The sequence below is a fragment of the Eumetopias jubatus genome, unplaced genomic scaffold, assembly GCF_037043125.1.
Source record: "Eumetopias jubatus isolate StellerSeaLion01/CBP00866 unplaced genomic scaffold, mEumJub1_p1.0 scaffold_13, whole genome shotgun sequence".
NCBI lineage: Eukaryota > Metazoa > Chordata > Mammalia > Carnivora > Otariidae > Eumetopias > Eumetopias jubatus.
In genome coordinates, this window is record NW_028274819.1 from 47,064,690 (window position 1) to 47,084,345 (window position 19,656).

The 19,656-nt window shown below is 41.4% G+C and overlaps 1 protein-coding gene and 1 pseudogene across 2 annotated transcripts; both read right to left on the reverse strand.

Annotated features, from left to right (window-relative positions):
- Positions 1-881: 881 nt before the first annotated feature.
- Positions 882-13,660, reverse strand: LOC148162638 (uncharacterized). Of its 2 annotated transcripts, none has more exons than XM_088017716.1 (4): positions 13,449-13,660; positions 10,891-11,001; positions 2,823-2,869; positions 882-1,046 (listed from the first exon to the last, which is right to left on the reverse strand). In XM_088017716.1, exons 1-4 carry the CDS (start codon positions 13,509-13,511, stop codon positions 965-967), a joined length of 303 nt encoding a protein of 100 aa, XP_087873842.1. In that variant the 5' UTR covers positions 13,512-13,660; the 3' UTR covers positions 882-964. The 2 variants fall into 2 exon arrangements, with proteins under 2 accessions (XP_087873842.1, XP_087873843.1); XM_088017717.1 differs by lacking the exon at positions 882-1,046 and adding an exon at positions 1,888-2,170.
- Positions 13,661-17,291: 3,631 nt separating this feature from the next.
- LOC114219337 (tropomyosin alpha-4 chain pseudogene) lies at positions 17,292-17,862 on the reverse strand (annotated as a pseudogene).
- Positions 17,863-19,656: the final 1,794 nt, after the last annotated feature.

Below are 19,656 nucleotides of genomic sequence, written 5' to 3' on the forward strand. Positions count from 1 at the left end.
GATTCCAAACCTTTTTTTTTTTTCATTATCCCCCTAAGGAGCCCTTTTAGATCATTTTTTTCCCTAATCCAACTTTATGAAATTTTAATACCATAGGTAAACCACACACACACACACACACACACACACACATATATATATACATATGTTTATATACTATATCCTTTGGAGAGCCACCATTGTTGTATCTCGAGTTTTTGTCACACCCCCCCCAAAACCAACTTTCACTCCCTTGGAATTGATATCGCTCCCATTGAAAATCACTGGTATAAACAAAGGCTAATGATCACCCAGGACTCTTTATTCTCAATGCAGGAGAATTGATGGCTCCTTGAAGTTTCTCTCAAGGTTTTTGCTAAAAACCTATCTCTTTGGCTTTAACTTTACTTTTTTAATTGAAATTTTCATTGAGATAACTGGAGAATCTCATATAACTACAGAAAATACAGAGAGATCCTTTGTACACTTTGCCCAGTTTCCTTCAGGGATGACAAAGCTTTTTGGTCTGTTTTTCAAAACTACAGCCTAATATTGCAACCAGTGTATTGACATTGATACAATCCGCCCATTTATCCTGATTTCACCAGTTTTACTTATACTCATTTGTGTCTGTGTGTGTGCCTGTGTATGAAGTTGTGTACAATTTTATCACCCGTATAGGATCTGGTATCTGTCACCACAGGCAAGACATTGAACAGTTCCAGCAACACAAGGATTCCCCCTTAGCTCTTTTATAACCACACTTACCTGCCTCCCATATCTCCACCCTTCCCCCACTCCTTAACCCCTGGACACCACTACTCTATCCCCCCCAGTCCTAAAATGTCCTCATTTCAGGAATGTTGTATAAATGGAACCATATAATATACAACCTTTGGGGATTGGCCTTTTTTGCTCAGCAAAATTCCTTGCAGATTCATTCAAGTTGTTGCATGTATCAGTAGTCTGTTCCTTTTACTGCTGACTAGTATCCGTGGTATGTATGAACCACAGTTTGTTTAACCATTCGTCTGTTGAAGGACATCTGGGCCGATTCCAGTTTGGGGCTGTTACAAATAAAACTGCCATAAATATTTGTGCACTGACTTTTGTGAACATAAGTCTCCGTTTTTTAAGAGTGCGGTTGCTGGGTTGTTTGGTAGTTGCATTTTCTTTTTTAAAAATTGTCAAACTGTTTCCAAGGGTGGTTGTACCATTATTTTGGCATTATATATCTTTGGCCTATTTTCTTTTTTTTAATTTAAATTCAATTAGCCAACATCATTAGTTTTTGATGTAATGTTCAACAATTCATTAGTTGCATATAACACCCAGTGCTCATCACATCATGTGCCCTCCTTAATGCCCACCTTCTGCCCATTTTCTAATTGGATTGTTTGGGGTTTTTTACTGCTGGGTTTTGAGAGTTCTTTATTTACTATAGATAGTACTCCTTTGTCAGATATGTTGTTTGCAATTTTTCCCCCAGTCTATCATTTGTTTTTTTCATCCTCCTCACATGGGCTTTTCACAGAGAAAAACTTTCTAATTTTGGTAAGGTCTAATTTATCCATTTTTGAATTGTGCTTTTGTTGTCAAGTCAACTCTGCCTAGCCTTAGATCCCAAAGATTTTTCTCATGTGTTTTTCCATAGGTTTAAAGTGTTAGGTTTTACATTTAAGTCTGTGACCCACTTTGAGTTAATTTTTGTATAAAGTGCAAGACTTAGGTCAATGTTCATTTCGGTTTTGCCTCTGGATATCCAGTTGCTCCAATACCATTTGTTGAAAATGTAACTGTGGCACAGGTGTGCAAGAGCACCCTGGCTCCAGGGGTCCCAAACAGACCAGGTTCAGCCTTTAATTGCTGAGGAAGTCCAAAGGCAGAGAAACAAGTGGTGGTGAAACAAGAGAAGAATTTATTCAGTGAGGCTAACACCAGGAAGACATTGGACTAGCGTCTCAAAGAGTTGTCTCCAAAGTGCTGAAAACCCTTCCAGGTTTATATAAGGAAAATGTGGGACAAAGGTCGGTGGGTACAGGCAGGTGGGCGGTAAAGGTCTGCTGGATCATTGTCTTGGATTCAATCACGGAAGGGGTCTTGCTGGCTCGGGGTAGTCCCCTAGGTAGTTTTGGTTTCCTATCAGTGGATGCTTTGCCTACAGGACCTTTTGTCTGAGTTCAGAGATAAGCTGGAAAGAAGAACTTAATCAATTAGAAAGCACAGACTGGGGTCAAAATGGAGGTAGTTGAAGTCTTCCGTCACAAAGGCTATTTAACTTTAATTTTAATCTAGACTGAATCAAGTATATTTAAGGTTTTATAATCATTTCACACACACACACACACACACACAAGGGTAAACAACATAGAGTTTGTTAATAGTCAACACAAGCATACATATTTAGCTAGTTTCTGACCATCTGAAAGAGTGGCATTAAATCTTTTTTCAAAACAAAAAATATTTGCGACATATATTATAGTTGGAGGTCTAATATCCATACTATATAAGGAACTCTTAAAAATATTGAGGAAACAGGGCCAAACACCTGATAGAAAAATGAGCAAAATTTCTGAACAATTTACCCAAAAAAGACATAAAATTTTCCTTAAACTTATGAGAAGTTGTTCAACTCATAAAAAGAGAAATGCAAATTAAAACTATCCTGAAATACCATTTTATCACCTAGCAAATAAGCAAAAATTTTAAAACTTGGCACCACACCTTGTTGGCAAGGCTGGGGAGAAATAGGCACTCTCATACATTGCTGATAGGAATGCAAAATGGTACAGCCTTATGGAACAGAATTTGGCAGTATTCAACAATACTATACATGCATTTACCTTTTGTTCCAGAAAGCCACTTCTAGGAATTTGTTCTGAAAACACACCTGCAACAATACGAAGTGATATATGCACCTTTATTTGTTGAAGCATTATTTGTAATTGCAAAATATTGAAAACAACCTAAATGTTCATACATAAGGAGATGTGTTAAATAAACTAAATGATATCCACACAACGTAGTACTATGCAGTGGTAAAAGAGAATAGGGATGGTCTCTACAAAGTGATATGGAATGACTTCCAGGGCATATTTTGTGTATGAAAAAGCAGACTGCAAAAGGGTATATATATATATATATATATATATATATAATAGATAGATAGATAATTCTACCTTTTGTGTGGAAAGAGGAAATAAGAAAATTACATGCACTTGCTTTCTTAATTGCAAAAGGAAATCGAAAAATAAACCAGAAACTAATGAGAATGGTTACCCACAGGGGTGGGTGGGAACCAGGTGGATAAGGGAGTCACACTTCAGTGAGAGCGACTGTTGGGAGTTTGGGATCATATTAATGTCTTAAATACTTTTTTAAATGTAGTCAAATGGATATGGATGTCAGTTTTAAAACTCTAAAATGGAATGTAAACAGAAAAAAATGAACCTAACTATAATTTAAAAGAATAACATAATCATGGTGAAGGGGAAAAAAACAAGAGAACAAACCCTAGTCACTTTTGAGCACAGTGTTTTGACTATGTACCTTCAATCTAAAGACAAAAGAACTATAAGTAAATAATTCTACTTATAGGCTTGGTTCTTGCAATGGTATGGGTTAGCAATTCTGAAACAACTTTCTGTGAAAACTAGGATTGAGCAAATAGATAAATAGATTGAAATGGTGAGAGCCAAGTTTTTCACTGTGAGCCACAGCCGTTACAAATATGGAATGGGAGAAGCTAGGGATGAACTTTGTGGTATGGGATTGGAATTAGGGTTATAGGATAGATAGATAGATAGATAGATAGATAGATAGATAGATAGATAGATAGATAGATAGGTAGATGATAGGGGTATGTGTGTGTGTGTGTGTGTGTTTTCTAGATCTGTAAGCTGAAAAGGCCTAGAAGCAATGTTATGCTGGTAGCAATGAACACACCTACCACCCAGATCTTCTTAATATTATCCCTTATAATAGTATAAGGAACCAGGGTTCCTTGGAGAAATGGCTGATTCCAAGGCTGAAGCAAGAAGAATGTCTTGTCACTGAAAGTAAAGAAGTGCTTAAAAAATTATAGGAACATATCAAAAAACATCAGAGCCACCTTGATGGGACTCCCATTGGCCAAATCTGGGTTAATGTGAGCATCATAATGAACAGTGACAGCAATGACTTATAATCCATGAATAAAATAAGATCTATGAGTGGATCTGACATAATTAAATATATGAATAAATAAATGAGAAGTGAAGAAAAGACTTTCTTATAGAATTATGCCAACTAACTAATGTAGAAGGAATGATGAAGTTAGGAAAATCACCACTTGGCACTCATCATACTAATAATAGATTGAAGTCAGAATTATCAATGGATGCTAAAGCGAGTGGGTGGCAGTTTGATAAGGAACAGGAGATTTACTTTGTATTAAAGTATCTTTCTGCAAATTACTTAATTACAAAGGGGAAAATGAGAACTTACAGCAGAGAGACCTGGAGGATGCCACCATCCTCTTGATCAAGGGATCAAGGTCACCGTCACCAACAATGGGACAATGCAACAACACGTCCCTTCTCATACAATGTTCTGAAAAGAATACAGCATCACTTCTGTGGTATTTAAGCTAAAATGCATGATCTGAATCCCACTATGAGGAAATACTGTACCCCAACTGAGAAGTAATTCACCAAATAACTGAACTGTACTCCAAAAATGTCAAGGCCCTGAAAGACAAAAGCTGACGAAAGATTCTAAATTAAAGAAGACTGGAGAGACATGACAACTAAATGCAATGTGTGAACTTGGATCAGATCCTGGACCAGGAAAAAATAGCTATAAAGACATTTGGCAAAATTTGAATTTGGACTCTAGATTGGATGACAGCATTTTGTTGATGTTAAATTTCCCAATTTTGATAATTGTACTGTAGAACAAATTACAAATTACAAAATGTACTTCTTCTTATAAACACTGCCATATTTAGGGATGAAGGGATATCATGCCTACTTACCTTCAAATGGTGCAGATATGTTTATATTCAAGGAAAGGGGCACCTGGGTGGCTCAGTCGGTTAAGTGTCTGCCTTCGGCTCAGGTCATGATCTCAGGGTCCTGGGATCAAGCCCCACATTGGGCTCTGCTTGGCAGGTAGTATGCTTCTCCCTCTGTGTGCTCTCTCTCTCTCTCTCTCTCTCATTCTCACTCTCTCTCAAATAAATAAAATCTTTAAAAAAAGAGAGAACAAATGATCATGCAAATGGGGCTAAATACTGAGTCTTGGTGAATCTGGTTGAAGGGTATATGGGAGTCCTTTGTATTACTGCAATTTTTCTGTACATTTAAAATTATGTCAAAATTATAAGTTATCAAAAAATCTTTTTCCACCAACAGAATATTTTCTTAAACGAAATCCCACCTGGAAGCTCAATGTGTCCCACATATAAACTCAGAGTTACTCTGAATGAAATGGGGATGATGGATCCAGAGATCCACACATTCAGACCCCCTTCCACCCTCCACAGCAACACGTGAAGGGTGTGACCAGAGAGGCTTGGCTGTTCACTGCCAGCCCCGTCCGCTAGAGCTCTCCTGCGGCACAGGTGAGACCTCTGGCCTCTTCCCGGTCCAGGTCCTCTTCCTTAATCACCTCTGCTCTACATCTTCCCCTGACCTATATTGCCCAGGCTTACTGGCCTTTTCCTAATATTTATGTAAATATGCCAATTGCTGAGAACTCTTAGTCTCTCTGTATGCATGATTCTCAGAAATGTTCTTCCCCAAACTCACATAGCTCCGTAACTGTTATTTCCATTTCTACATCCAGCTGCAGCTGCCCATAGCTGTACCGAGGAGGAACGAACTCCCTGAGGGCGTGAAGGCGCTGCGCTGGTCCCCTCCAGCTCTCCTTGCCCCTGTAAATTACCTCTGTCTGCTGGAGTGGAACTCTCTGGCATTAGGCAAGGAAAGGGTTACCTGTATTAGTTTCTTTTTTTTTTTTTTTTAAGATTTTATTTATTTATTTGACAGAGAGAGACACAGCAGGGGGAGTGGGAGAGGGAGAAGCAGGCTCCTGGCTGAGCAGGGAGCCTGATGCAGGGCTGGATCCCAGGACCCTGGGATCATGACCTGAGCCAAAGGCAGATGCTTAAGGACGGAGCCACCCAGGCGCCCCAGTATTAGTTTCATATGGCTGCTATTACAAATGACCACAAAAGGAGTAACTTAAAAAAAGAAAAAAAAAAAAAGATTTCTTCTTTTACAGTTCTGGTAGTCTGGAGTCCAGAATCAGTTTCACTGGACTAAAGTCAAGGTATTGGCCATGCTGGTTCCTTTCGGAGGCCCTGAAAAGAGAATCCATTTTCTTGTCTTCTTCAGCAGCTGGTATCTGCCTGAATTCCTTGCTCCATTTTCAAGGGGATCACTGCAATCTGTGTTTCCATCATCACCTCCCCTTCTCCTCTTTTGTCTCATCTCCCTCTGCCTCTCTCCTATAAGGACACTTGTGATCACACTGAGGGCTCACACAAAGAATCCAGAATACCTTCCCCATCCCAAACACCTTAACGTAATCACATCTGCAACGTCCTTTTTTCCGTGTACGGTAACTTTCACAGGTTCTAAGGATTAGGATGTGGACATCTTTGGGGACCGTTATTCAGCCTACTACAAGGTACCCAGCTGGATTATTGTCCAGCAGCCTTCCAATTAGTCCAACCCTAATACCTTTGGGTATTACCCAAATACCCCCATATTCGTTGCTTTACTTCACTTAATTGTTCCCCTAGAGTGCACTGATTCAAGTTCAAAGCAGCTCTTTTGAGACAGACATTGCCTTACTTTTGCCGCTGTGCTCTATTATGCCCCTACTGATAGGTGAAGTCACAGAGCTTGTGTCTGCACAGCCTTCCAACACAACCTTTTTATCAGCTGAACTGATGAATTGTGTTGGTCTTGTGTAGCCCTAGTCCAGGATGGAGGCCTCTAAAAGCAACAGGAAGGGGTTGAGCAAGAAGAGCCTTGGCTAATTTTCCAAGGCTACGGCAGGGGTGGGCTGAGGTCTCCCCGGGAGCTCTCATCAGCTACAACCACACAAATAAATCAAAAAGCAACTGAGCCACAGTGCTCCCAGAGAATGAAAGGGGAAAAAGAGCATTGGTTCGTCTTTGGGCTGATTCTAAAATATATGGGAATGAAAGCCTTTGGGGTGATGAATTTCCCTTTAATGCTGTCACATCTGTAGTCCTGGGGGTTTAACCTCTGATTTTTGGCTGTAAAACCAACATTATTTCTGCAAACTTGACACCAGATGCTGCCAGGGAGATATAGCTGAAGTGATAAAAATCTATTTAACAGATTTAGTAAAGCAAATACAAACTAATTAACAATTTTGGAATTGGGATTAAACACTAATTCTTTTAAGCCATAAAAATTGAGATGAACAAAAGGGAAAAATGGTTTCCCTCTGAATAACTCAAAGGAGCCATCTGCTTGTCATTGAAAAAAATGGCCCAACTCATAGATTTTGAACAAATTTCGACATATTTTTATCTGAATTTGAATGCATTATGGACAGAAGAAGAAAGAAGGCACATTACTTCCTGGCTAACATGTCAATCTGGGCTTCCCTGAAGCTCCAGAAAACAAGCTGTTTGTGTACTGACTCAGAAATGAGACAAAGAATGAAATGATATCTTGATAAATTCTGCTTGAGACATATGTCTCCAGCCATTAGGAAGGAAAGATTGCCTGAGGTTCTGCCCAACTTTATTGTGCAGTAGCCATTGGTGGGACACAGTTTCTTCACTCTGTCTTCAGGGTCATCTCCCAATGAAGGCAGAGGGAGACTTTGTAAATTAAGTGAAGCCTGAGCTATGAAATTGTGAAAACTGGGCTTGCCATCCTCCCATCTCTCCCCCAGACACTCTCGGCCTCAATGTGTAATCTAATCTGGAACAGGGCTCTGGAACTAATCCTACCCTTGTCAGGACTGGGTGATGGGGGTGAATTCTGTTTATTCTAGCCCCAAATTCAGTTGGTTTGGCATCAAATCAGTTTGACTGTTGATCCTACTCTGAGTGGCTCCTGAGAAGGCCTCAGATCTGTTAGAAGCTATTTGAGGATGGAGAATTTGGTAGTCCTGGTGCCTAACCCAAAGGCATGCATGTATATATATAAATATATAAAATCAATACTAACAATAGCAATAATAAATGACCATTTATTGAGTGTCTATTGGGTGTCAGACACTGCTACCTCATTTAGTCCTCTCAACAACATTATGAAATAAATATCATTTTGATTCCTATTTTACAAAGAAGGAAACCAAGTCCTAGAAGGAGCAAGCAATTTGTCTAAGGTAGTATAGTCTTGAGTGGTAAGACCGTTAAAACTCAGGCCTGTCTGATTCCAGAACCCATCTCTAACCACCACATACACCCTGCTACATGTGTGTACATGATTCATCCATTCACATCCCACTTCCTTCTAAAATATATTTGAGATGACTTCACAAATACAGAACCAATACAACTCAACTCAGACCATTGAGTTTTAGGGAAAGTAGGGTGGAAAGGTCAAATTGAAAGGCACACTGTCAGTTCAGATAAGATTGGTAGAAGCACCTAGGGGGAACTTGAACCACTCCTCGAGGTTTGGTACTTGGACTCCTGGGGCAGCCCGGGCTGTGGATAACTGGCTTCACAGAAAGAAGCAAGAGAAAGTCTGTCCTGGGCTTTGATGAGTACTGATAGACTGGCCAAAGACCATGGAGGGCGAGTTGCAGGTGAACCAAGCCTGTCCATAAGACCTTGGGGACAGGCCCCATGGATCAAGCATTACAATGCCTCAGTTTCCCTCAAGTGGATCAGTATTTGGAGGCTGAAAAGAACATGTTTTAGTAACAACTCAGAATTCTCTATTGGGTTTGGGGTTACCACAGGCAGTCACAGAGTAACCCGTATTCTTTTTGTCTGCCCATCCTGAAAAAGGCAACCGAGCTCGTGGTCTCCTCGTCATTGTTTGACCATTTCCTCCATCAGAGTTTCTTCCTTACTCAGAACGATCCTTTACAGCTGGAATCAATGCAGTTCCCCTGGGCCCTCCCAATGGCTGTTCTCTAAAATTCTCCTGATGATAAACATATATATTCAAACATAGAAATAGTAGGAAATTTTTTTCCAGTGAGAGCTTCCAATCTGTTTCTGGACAATGAGTGACCAGACTCCACTCCATAAATCCCCAGTTCCTATGCCCAGTGCTAGGCAGGATGGCAAGCTCTCACTGTCAGAGAGGGGGGTTGGCAGCACAAAGCCAGTGGCAGAATGATAGGCGAGCACTGGGACTCAAATGAGAAGCTGAGCTGCCCCAGTCTCCCCAGTAAACCTGAGAACAGACCTTTTTTTTTTTTTTTAAGATTTAATTTATTTATTTGACAGAGAGAGCAAGCACAAGCAGGGGGAAGAGCAGAGGCAGAGGGAGAAGCAGGCTTCCCGCTGAGCAGGGAGCCTGACGTGGGGCTAGATCCCAGGACCCTGGGATCATGACCTGAGCCGAAGGCAGACGCTTAACCGACTGAGCCACCAAGGCGCCCTGAGAACAGACCAGTTTTGAGGAGATGTAGACTAAAGGAGGTAGAAGCTGATTTGGGTGCCCTGACAGCTTAAGCCCTGCTCCTTGCCTCCATTTCCTGTCCCACAGCATGGAGACAGCCAGGCCAGCAGGCTGTTCACACTGGTGTTTCTCGAACTAGCACCTTTGGATTTTTTTTCTCTGGGTTCATAACATTTTGATACTGTTTTTCAGTTCCATGTTTTTGTTTTGATGAAAATCTAAAAATATAATCAATATAAGTATCTTGTGGATCAACTGGCTGACCAGCTCAAGCCACAGAATTTCTGTGTCCACGTGTAGGTTTGAGTTTATGACAGCACAGGGGCTAAATAGAACTGTTTTAACTGTCTCGGGCTGATGAAAAATGAACCCAGGAGGAACTTCAACACAAATGATATGATCCTTGTCAAGTGAAGAGCAACCTCACTACCTCCTTGTAGAAACAAAGGTGGCATGACATTTAGAACCAGACCTGGGGAAGAGCTGGATTTATCCAGGAGCGGGACAGCCTTAATGCTCATCCCCATGGTTTCTTCATCTGCTCCCGCCCCCATGACTGGAGACAGGCCGAGCTCCAGAGGCTGGAGAAAGGAGGCCAGGGAGGGTAGAGCCTGAAGCTGAAAATCCATTTACCCCAGCTGTGAACTGGTGAGGGCTGGGAAGCAAGAGCCAGACTAGTGAATTCACAGATCGATTGCCGGCCACAGAGAAAACAAATTACTTTAGACATAATTGCAGACAATGAAACACCAAAGCTGTTCCAATAGAACATCATATTACTTCTGATTTGAGTTACACTAGAGAAGGATCCATTGGAAGAAATTGTTAAAATGTGGAGGTTTTGCCCTTAGGTCCCATCCAGAGCCCTTTAAATGTGGCCAGCTTGTTTGAAGACAGTGCCCAGTTCTGGGGAGGAGGCACCAGTATAAAGAGGGTGGCAATCAAGGTCAACAACACATGCTCCGGGACATTGCCCAGGCCTGTTCCTGGTCATCCCGAAGCAAATACTCACAAAGTCCAAGCAAATAATGTGAATGAAGGAGATAGACAAAGTCTAAGACACAGATGCACTTGGTTTGTATATTAAACGCACGTGAATATTTTTTTAATCCCACAAAGAAATATACTTTCCACCATTTTTCATTTTTGGTCTGTATTTCATTAGTGTTGCTAAAGACATGAGTACAGAGACATGCTTCTCTATCGTAAAGAGAACAAAATCACAAAAGCGATGTAAAAGATAAATGGACACACAGTTTAAAGTCGGGAGACGATGGGGCGTGGTGGACACTGTGCTGACCTGGAGAGCCCTCCCTCGGCCTGAAGACAGCAGCCCCTGCTCAGGCCCGCTGGAGCTGCTGTATGCTTCACTGGGCCAGTGTTGGTTCCGAGCAGCATTAATTCTTGGGGTCTGCAAAGGGAACAGAGGATGATTGCTAAAGGGCCATCCATCCTTCAGATGTGGGCCAAGCACTGGCCAATTTAACCGGTTTGCTGCTGGGCCTTTTTTCTGTAATGCATTTACCAATTAACGACCTGTAACAGGTAATAGAGGTAGATTCCGGGTACAGAACACCATTATGTGTCCAGCCATACATAATGAGGTCATTCCCACGTCTTGGCCAACAGCCCATGCTAACACAACTCTGCTGATGTGGGTATAACAAATTCTATTAAATGAAAAACCCAACATAATGGCAGCTATTAATACCTTCTAATATTAATAGGTAGCATTTATCTTATGTAATAGACTCTGTCCACTTAGCAGGCACTTCATTTGATAGCTCTTCCCCAATTACTTCAAGAGTCCTCTCACCACACTGACCACTGTGTGCTGGATACCCTCTATTTGTCAAGCTATAAGATGGGGACTGAAGGCCAACAGTGCATGTCACAGCACAGAAAAAGTAGCCCCAATCAGGGCTATCGGGCTCTCCTCATACCTAAAATCTCATCCTTCAGATCTCAGCTTAGATGCCATTTCCAACAGGAAGACTTCCCTGCTCTTCTCCTCCACCTCAACTACAAGAACTGAATTAAATGCCCTTCATCAGGTTTCCACAGAATGGTTGGTTTGCGGATATCGGTCATCACCCTCTGTAGGTTCCTTCCAAGCAGGGTCCTGGCATCTCCCAGACCAAACCATAGAAAGCATTCAAACAAATGAACAAATTATTAAGTGGATTACTGTATGAATGAGTGGATAGATGTATGGGAGAGTAGATGGATAGATGGATGGATGGTTAGATGGATGGATGGGTGGACGTAGTCTGCCTTTTTAGAGGCTCTATGTAGGGGAAAGAGTGTTCTCCAATATGATGTTTTAGTAGAGATCGCGCCACAAGATGGCGCTCATAATTTTCTTAATTTATGGTTTCTATAGAAAATTTTCAAATTTTAAGCTGTCTTAAACATCACTATGTGTGTTTCACAGTAAATTCAGCTTATTTGCCATGCTGCCCATGCTTCACGTTCCACCACATTTCACACAATTAGAAACATGTTCTTTCCCATGGGACATCAAGACACAACCCTAGGGCATTTTGTTTTGACATTCGGTGGGCAGTTTTGTGGCTTGTCTTGATTGCCACGGAGTGTGAGGAACAATGTCAGTCCCCAGATAGGACTAGAAACAAAGGCCTTCTTCCACCACTCCATCCACAACAACAAGAGTCAGTGGAAAAATGAAACCTTGGCTTGAGATAGCCATTAACCTTTGGCTCCGTGAATTTTGCCTTAATAAAATAATAACCCCTTACCCTGTACAGTGCTTTATGCTGTAAAAGCAATTTCACATCACAATAACAGTTTTTGAGCTCCTACAAACTATGGCAATCACTTTAGATTTATTATCCCCCTTTAACTCTCATACCAACCCTGGGAGTTAGGTCTTCATACCCGCATTTTACAGATAATGAAATGGAAGTTCAGAGAATGGATGTCATTTGCCAGAATCACAGATGGTAAGTGGCAGAGCGAGAGTTGGGACCCAGGTTTGTCTCCAGTTATGTATTTGCTTCTGATTATTCCCCAGGACATAAGCCATTTTGGTGTCAAGAAAAGGATATGAGGCAGTAAGGAGGCTTATGGAGCAAAGTGCCAGATGTAAGTTCATGTGCTGTGCCTGCTAGGTGTGCCTGCACACACACACCTCAGAACCACTCTCTAAGGAGGGCAATAATTACTGTTCTCAAGTACCCACAAGCAGGCCACGCCCAATGGCAACTGCTTTCTCATACATCATTTCATTTCATCTCTGTCCCCTTCTGTGAGGAAGATATTATCCCCCTTTTACAGATAAAGAAATTATAGCATCAGAGAACCTAAATGTCTTATCTTATGTCACAGAGGACCCAAGTGCCAGGGCTGAGATTCAAACCCAGTTCCATCTGACTTTAAAGCTCTGGGGTACCATATGAGGTTGCCAAAAGCTACCCAAGTGGGGGTAACTTGGGAATTCTGGGAAGGATTCCCGGAGCTGCCACTTTATCTGCTCTTATAGAACTATCCATGTTCCCCCAAATATCCTCTGAGCCTTTGCACATTCTGTTCCTCTGCCAGAAATGCTCTTCCCTACAGAGTCTGCCAGGAAAACTCCTCCTCACTGTTCGAGACCCAGCTCAAATGTCATTTCTTCTATGGTAACTCTTCTGATGGCCTCCTCATTAAATATATACACATGTCTTTATGCCCTATCTATTGCCCTTTCTCTGAGTCCTGCCACACCCACACACACCCCACCCACACTGGCACCCACACCCACACCTGCACACACACACTCACCTTGTGGTTCCCTACAGAATAGTCCGTATCCCACTGCATGGTGTCAAGAATTGACAGGTCTGAGATCTCACCTACCTGCAAGCTCATATGTTGACCTGCCACAGTTCCACAGATGACAGAGGAAGACACAGATTCCATCTTCGCTCTCTGTCTCCAGCACCGTTAACGGTAACCTGCTCAGCAATGACTGCTGAGTAACAGAACGAATGAGTTCAGAGGAAGGTTCAAGGCCCACATCTTTGATGGCAGGTAGCTGTGGAGATGCAGATGATTGGCGTCTCTGTGTGAACCTGAAGAAGGAGGGGTGGTGACAGGAAGGACGGAAGCAACAGCAGTAGGTAGATTCAGTGGAGACAGGAAGCTTCCTACCCATGGACCACTTAGCGGTCACGCATCTGTTTGTAAATACTGAAGTCCCCAGCTAGAAAATTCCTGTATATTCTTTTTTACAGACACACGTAGCACTTAACTCTGTCCAGGAGCGGCACTCCATGACCAAAGGTCATGCAGCTTGGCCAGTTCCTCTTGGGACACTTTGGAAGCCTTTAGCCAGTAAGAAGTTCAACTACCCTGAGGCCACCGTGTGGAAAGACCAGAGAGGGTGATGCCTGAAGAGTGCCTATGGTTTCAGATCCAGCTGCTTGAGTGTCCCTAGCCCCCCATCACCACCATGAGAGAGCCCCAGAAACAGCTTTCTTTTTTTTTTTAATTTTTTTATTAACGTATAATGTATTATTTGTTTCGGGGGTACAGGTCTGTGATTCATCGGTCTTACACAGTTCACAGCACTCACCATAGCACATACCCTCCCCAAAGTCTATCACCCAGCCGCCCCATCCCTCCCACCCCCACTACTCCAGCAACCGTCAGTTTTTTGCCTGAGATTAAGAGTCTCTTATGGTTTGTCTCCCTCTCCGGTTTTGTCTTGTTTCATTTTTCCCTCCCTTCCCCTATGATCCTCTGTCTTGTTTCTCAAAATCCTCATATCAGTGAGATCATATGATAATTGTCTTTCTCTGATTGACTTATTCGCTTAGCATAATAACCTCTAGTTCCATCCACGTCATTGCAAATGCAAGATTTCATTTTTTGATGACTGCATAATATTCCAGTGTGTGTGTGTGTGTGTGTGTGTGTGTGTGTGTGTGTGTGTGTGTGTGTAAACACATCACATCTTATTTATCCATTCATCTGTTGATGGACATCTAGGCTCTTCCCATAGTTTGGCTATTGTGGACATCGCTGCTATAAACATTGGGGTGCACGTGCCCCTTTGGATCACTACATTTTTATCTTTGGGGTAAATACCCAGTAGTACAATTGCTCGGTCGTAGGCTAGCTCTATTTTCAACTTTTTGAGAAACCTCCATACTGTTTTCCAGAGTGGCTGCACCAGCTTGCATTCCCACCAACAGTGTAGGAGGGTTCCCCTTTCTCCGCATCCCTGCCAACATCTGTCGTTTCCTGACTTGTTAATTTTAGCCGTTCTGACTGGTGTGAGGTGGTATCTCATTGAGGTTTTGATTTGGATTTCCCTGACACCGAGCGATGTTGAGCAATTTTTCATGTGTCTGTTGGCCATTTGGATGTCTTCTTTGCAGAAATGTCTGTTCATGTCTTCTGCCCATTTCTTGATTGGATTATTTGTTCTTTGGGTGTTGAGTTTGATAAGTTCTTTCTAGATTTTCGATAGTAGCCCTTTATCTGATATGTCATTTGCAAATATCTTCTCCCATTCTGTCTGTTGTCTTTTGGTTTTATTGACCACAGAAACGGCTTTCTAACTGAACCCTCTCTACTCCCAGATTCTATAGCAAAATAAATGATTGATATTGTATTTTTAAACCACTTTACTGAGATATAATTGACATACAATAAGCTGTATATATTTCGTCTATACAACTTGGTGAGTTTGGAAATAAGTATACATCTGTGAAACCATCACTACGATCTATGCCATAAACCTATCCATCACCTCCAAAAGTTTCCTCCTGCCATTATAATAATAATAATAATATTTTTATTATAATTTATAATAATAAAATATTATTATTATGTGTGTGATAAGAATCCTAAATATAAGATCTACCTCCTTAAATTTTTAAGCGTACAATACACTGTTATTAGCTATAGGTTCTGTTGCTGCATGGTAAGGCTGTAATACTTATCCATCTTACATTACTGAAACTTTGAACCCTTGGCCTAACACCTCCCTGATTCCCCTACCCCCAGGCCCTGGCAACCACCATTCTACTCTGCTTCTGAGTTTGACTATTTTAGAATCCTCATGTAAGTGGTTTCCTGCAGTATTTCTCCTTCTGTGTCTGCCTTAATTCTCTTAGCATAATGTCCTCAAGGTTCATCCATGTTGTCACATATGGCAGGATTTCCTTCTTTTTTAAGGCAGACTAACATTCTGTTTTATATATATATATATATATTATATCTCACATATTTTTCATTCATCTGTGAATAGATGTTTAGGTCTTTCATGTCTTAGTTATTGAGAATAATGCTGCAATGAACATGGGATCTCTTCAACATCCTGATTTCAAACCCTTTGGATATATACCCAAAGGTGAGATTGCTGGATCATAGGGTAGTTCTATTTTTAATTTTTTGAGGAACTTCTGTATGTTTTCCATGGTAGCTATACCAATTCCCACCAAAAGTGTGCAAGGGTTTTCTTTTCTCCACAGCCTTGCCAGTGCTTACTCTTTTTTTGTAATAGTCATCCTAACTAGTGTGAGGTGATATATTATTGATTTTCATTTTCCTGATGATGAGTGATATTGAGCACCTTTTCACACTAGCCATTTGTATGTCTTCCTTGGAGAAATGTCTATTCAGTTCCTTTGCCTTTTTTTTTTTTTTACATTTGATAAAGTGACTTTTTTTATTTTATTATGTTCTGTTAGTCCATTTTTTAATTGGGTTATTTGGTTTTGTGCTACTGAGTTGTAAGAGTTCCCTATATATTTTGGATATTAACCTTTTATCGGGCATGTAGTTTGCAAATATTTTCTCCCATTCCATAGGTTACCTTTTCATTTTGTTGATTGTTTCCTTTGCTGTGCATAAACTTTTTTGTTTGATGTAGGCTCACTTATCTGTTTTGGCTTTTGTTGCCTGTGCTTTTGGGGTCATATCCAAAAAAATCCTTGCCAAGTCCAATATAAAGAAGCTTCTCCCCTAGTATTTTTCTAGAAATTTTATAGTTAAAGTCCTTATGTTTAAATCTTTAATCATTTTGAGTTAATTTTTGTGTATGGTGTAAGATAAGGCACCAATTTCATTCTTTTGCGTATGGATATCCAGTTTTTCTAATACCATTTATTGAAGACTATCCTTTTCCCATTGTGTAGCTTGGCACTTTTATCAAGGGTCAGTTGACCATATATACATGGGTTTACTTCTCGGCTCTCTATTCTCTTCCATTAATCTATATGTGTGTTTTTATGACAGTACCATACTGTTTTGATTACTATAGTTTTGTGATGTATTTTGAAATCAGGAAGTATGATGTCTCCAACTTCGTTCTTCTTGCTCAAAATTGTTTTGGCTGTTCAGGGTCTTCTGTGGTTCCATCCAAATTTTAGGGTTGTTTTTTCTATTTCTGTTAAAAAAAATGTCATTGGGATTTTGATAAGGATTGCATTGAATTTGTAGATCACTTTGGGTATTACGGGCATTGTAACAGTATTAATATTTCCAATCCATGAACATGGGATCTCTTTCCATTTAATTTTCTCTAATTTCTTTCTTTTTTTTTCAGATACAAAATATTTGGTCATATATTCATAATTTACTTGACATTTCCAGCGCAGTGAAGATTCAATAGCAAAAGAAACTTCTTAAAAGAGAAGAGAAAGATACGGAGCTCTGGAGTTTCTGTTGGAACAGGACCCTTCTGTTTGGTTATATACCTTTAAGTTCGTTTAGTGTCTGATCCAGTGTCTGATGTAAGCCCACATTCTCTTCTTTGGCCTGGGCAAGTTTTTCTTCCAGGTCATCAATTGTCTTTTCCAGTTTTGCAACCATTCTCTCTGCAAATTCAGCACGGGTCTCAGCCTCTTTCAGTTTGTCAGACAAAAGTTTGATTTCTTCTTCATATTTATCCTCCTTTTCAGAATACTTTTTAGACGCAGCCTCGAGTGACTTCAGATAGTTAGTGACATTCTTGAGCTCTTCTTCCTGGTCACCACATTTTAGTTCAGACCCCTCGGCACACTCCTCCTCCCTCTCCAGCTCACCCTCCAGGATGACCAATTTACGAGCCACCTCCTTGTATTTGTGGTCGGCCTCCTCAGCGATGAGCTTGGCCTCTTTGAGCTGCATCTCCTGAATCTCCATCTTCTCATCTTTCATGGCCCGGTTTTCTATCACCTTCATTCCTCTCTCGCTCTCATCGGCAGCCTTTTCTGCCCCCTGCAGCTTCTGCAGGGCTGTGACCAGTCGCTCCTGAGCCCCGTCCAGCGCCTTCTTAACAAGCTGGATGCATAGATTGAGAGCTGCCACATCCCATTCGGCTTTCTCAGGCCCCTCACGCTAGCTGTCCAGCTCCTGCTGCAGGCCCTGCGCGCGGGCTTCTGCCTCATCTGCCTGTTGCTGCAAGGCCTGGATCTTGTTTCACCGCCTCCAGGGAGTTGAGGCCAGCCATGGCATGGAGGCGCGGAGGCGCGGAGGTGCACGCCGCAGGCAGTGGGCAGCGGCGGGCGCTGGGCTCCGCTAAGCTCAGGCGAAAGCTGCACCAGCCATGCCCCGGCCTAATTTTCTCTAATTTCTTTCATCATTGTTTTACAGTTTTTAGTACACAAGTCTTTCAACTCCTTGGTTAAGTTCATTCAAAGTATGTTATTCTTTTTGATGCTCTTGTAAATGGGATTGTTTTCTTAATTTCCTTTTCAGATAATTCCTGTTGGTATACAAATGCAAATGTTTTTGTGTGTTAATTTTATATCCTGCAACTTATTGAATTCATTTATTAGTACTAACAGGTGTGTGTGTGTGTGTGTGTGTGTGTGTGTATCTGTGTGCATACATGTAGTCTTTAGAGTTTTCTACATATAAGAGCATGTCATCTGAAGAGGTAATTTTACTTCTTTCTTTCTGATTTTAATGCCTTTTATTTCTTTTTCTTGCCTAATTGCTCTGGTTAGGACTTCCAGTACTATGTTGAATAGAAGTGATGAGAGCAGACATTCTTGCCTTGTTCCAGATCTTAGAAGAAATGCTTTCAGTTTTCCACCATTGGGTATGATGTTAGCTGTGGGCTTTTTATATATGTCCACAGGCTGCTGGGTTCTGTGGGTGGGCTTGTTCTTTCTTTCTCCCATAGGAAAACCCATGACTCAAGGGGATCTCTCTCAGAACTGCACTGTGCCAGGTTGGGGGTTTAAAGTGAAACTTTTCTTCTTACCCTTTTCAGTGTGTCTTTTTTCATTTCATGCTCCGCTGGGGTGCTGTAATGTCTCACCTGGATTCTGAAGCTCTCATAAGGGTAGCATCAATGGATGGTTGCTAAATTGGTGTTTCTCTGGGAGGGCAAGGGCTGAGACTGCATATTCCACCTGCTGACATCCTGCTGATGTCACTCCTGATTGTTACTGTCTTGAAGCCACTGTTCGGAGTGGTTTGCCATGCTGCAATAGATAACTGAAACAGGTTTGGGTTCCCAGTGAGATAGGTGCTGTAATTAACCCGAGTACATGTCCCTAACAACTGCACAAGCTGCCTCTCCATTTAATCCCATAAAATGAAACTAATAAAATCAGACTGAGGATATGCCAGATTTCCAAGTCACAACAGCCTACTAATGATGCCTGCATGTTTCAAAATGTCTGCTAATAATTCATTGTTTCGCTCATTCTGCTTTAGCTTGAGCAAGAGGTAGCTCTAGGTTGCAGCACTTCCAGCTTTTTCAAAGTACACATAACAAACGGGCTAAGTGAAACCTTGAAAGACCTCTAATGTCCACAGCTAAACAAAGGTGAAGACAGATGAGGATCCATTCTTCAGCCACTATACTTTGATTGGTGGTGAGGAGAGTCTGAAAAACAAAAGTGCTATCAGTCGATCTGTAGTATTGCAGGTTGGGAAGATAGTTACACCACAGGGCCTTCTCTAAAACACATGCCTGGGAAAAGAAGCATGCCTGAGAAGTAGATTCTCTAGATCAGCGGTCAGCAAACTAGAGCCTATGAGTCAAATCCCACTGGCCACCTGTTTTTATAAAAGAAAGCTTTAGTAGAACATAGCCAACCTATGCATTTGTGTATTGCCT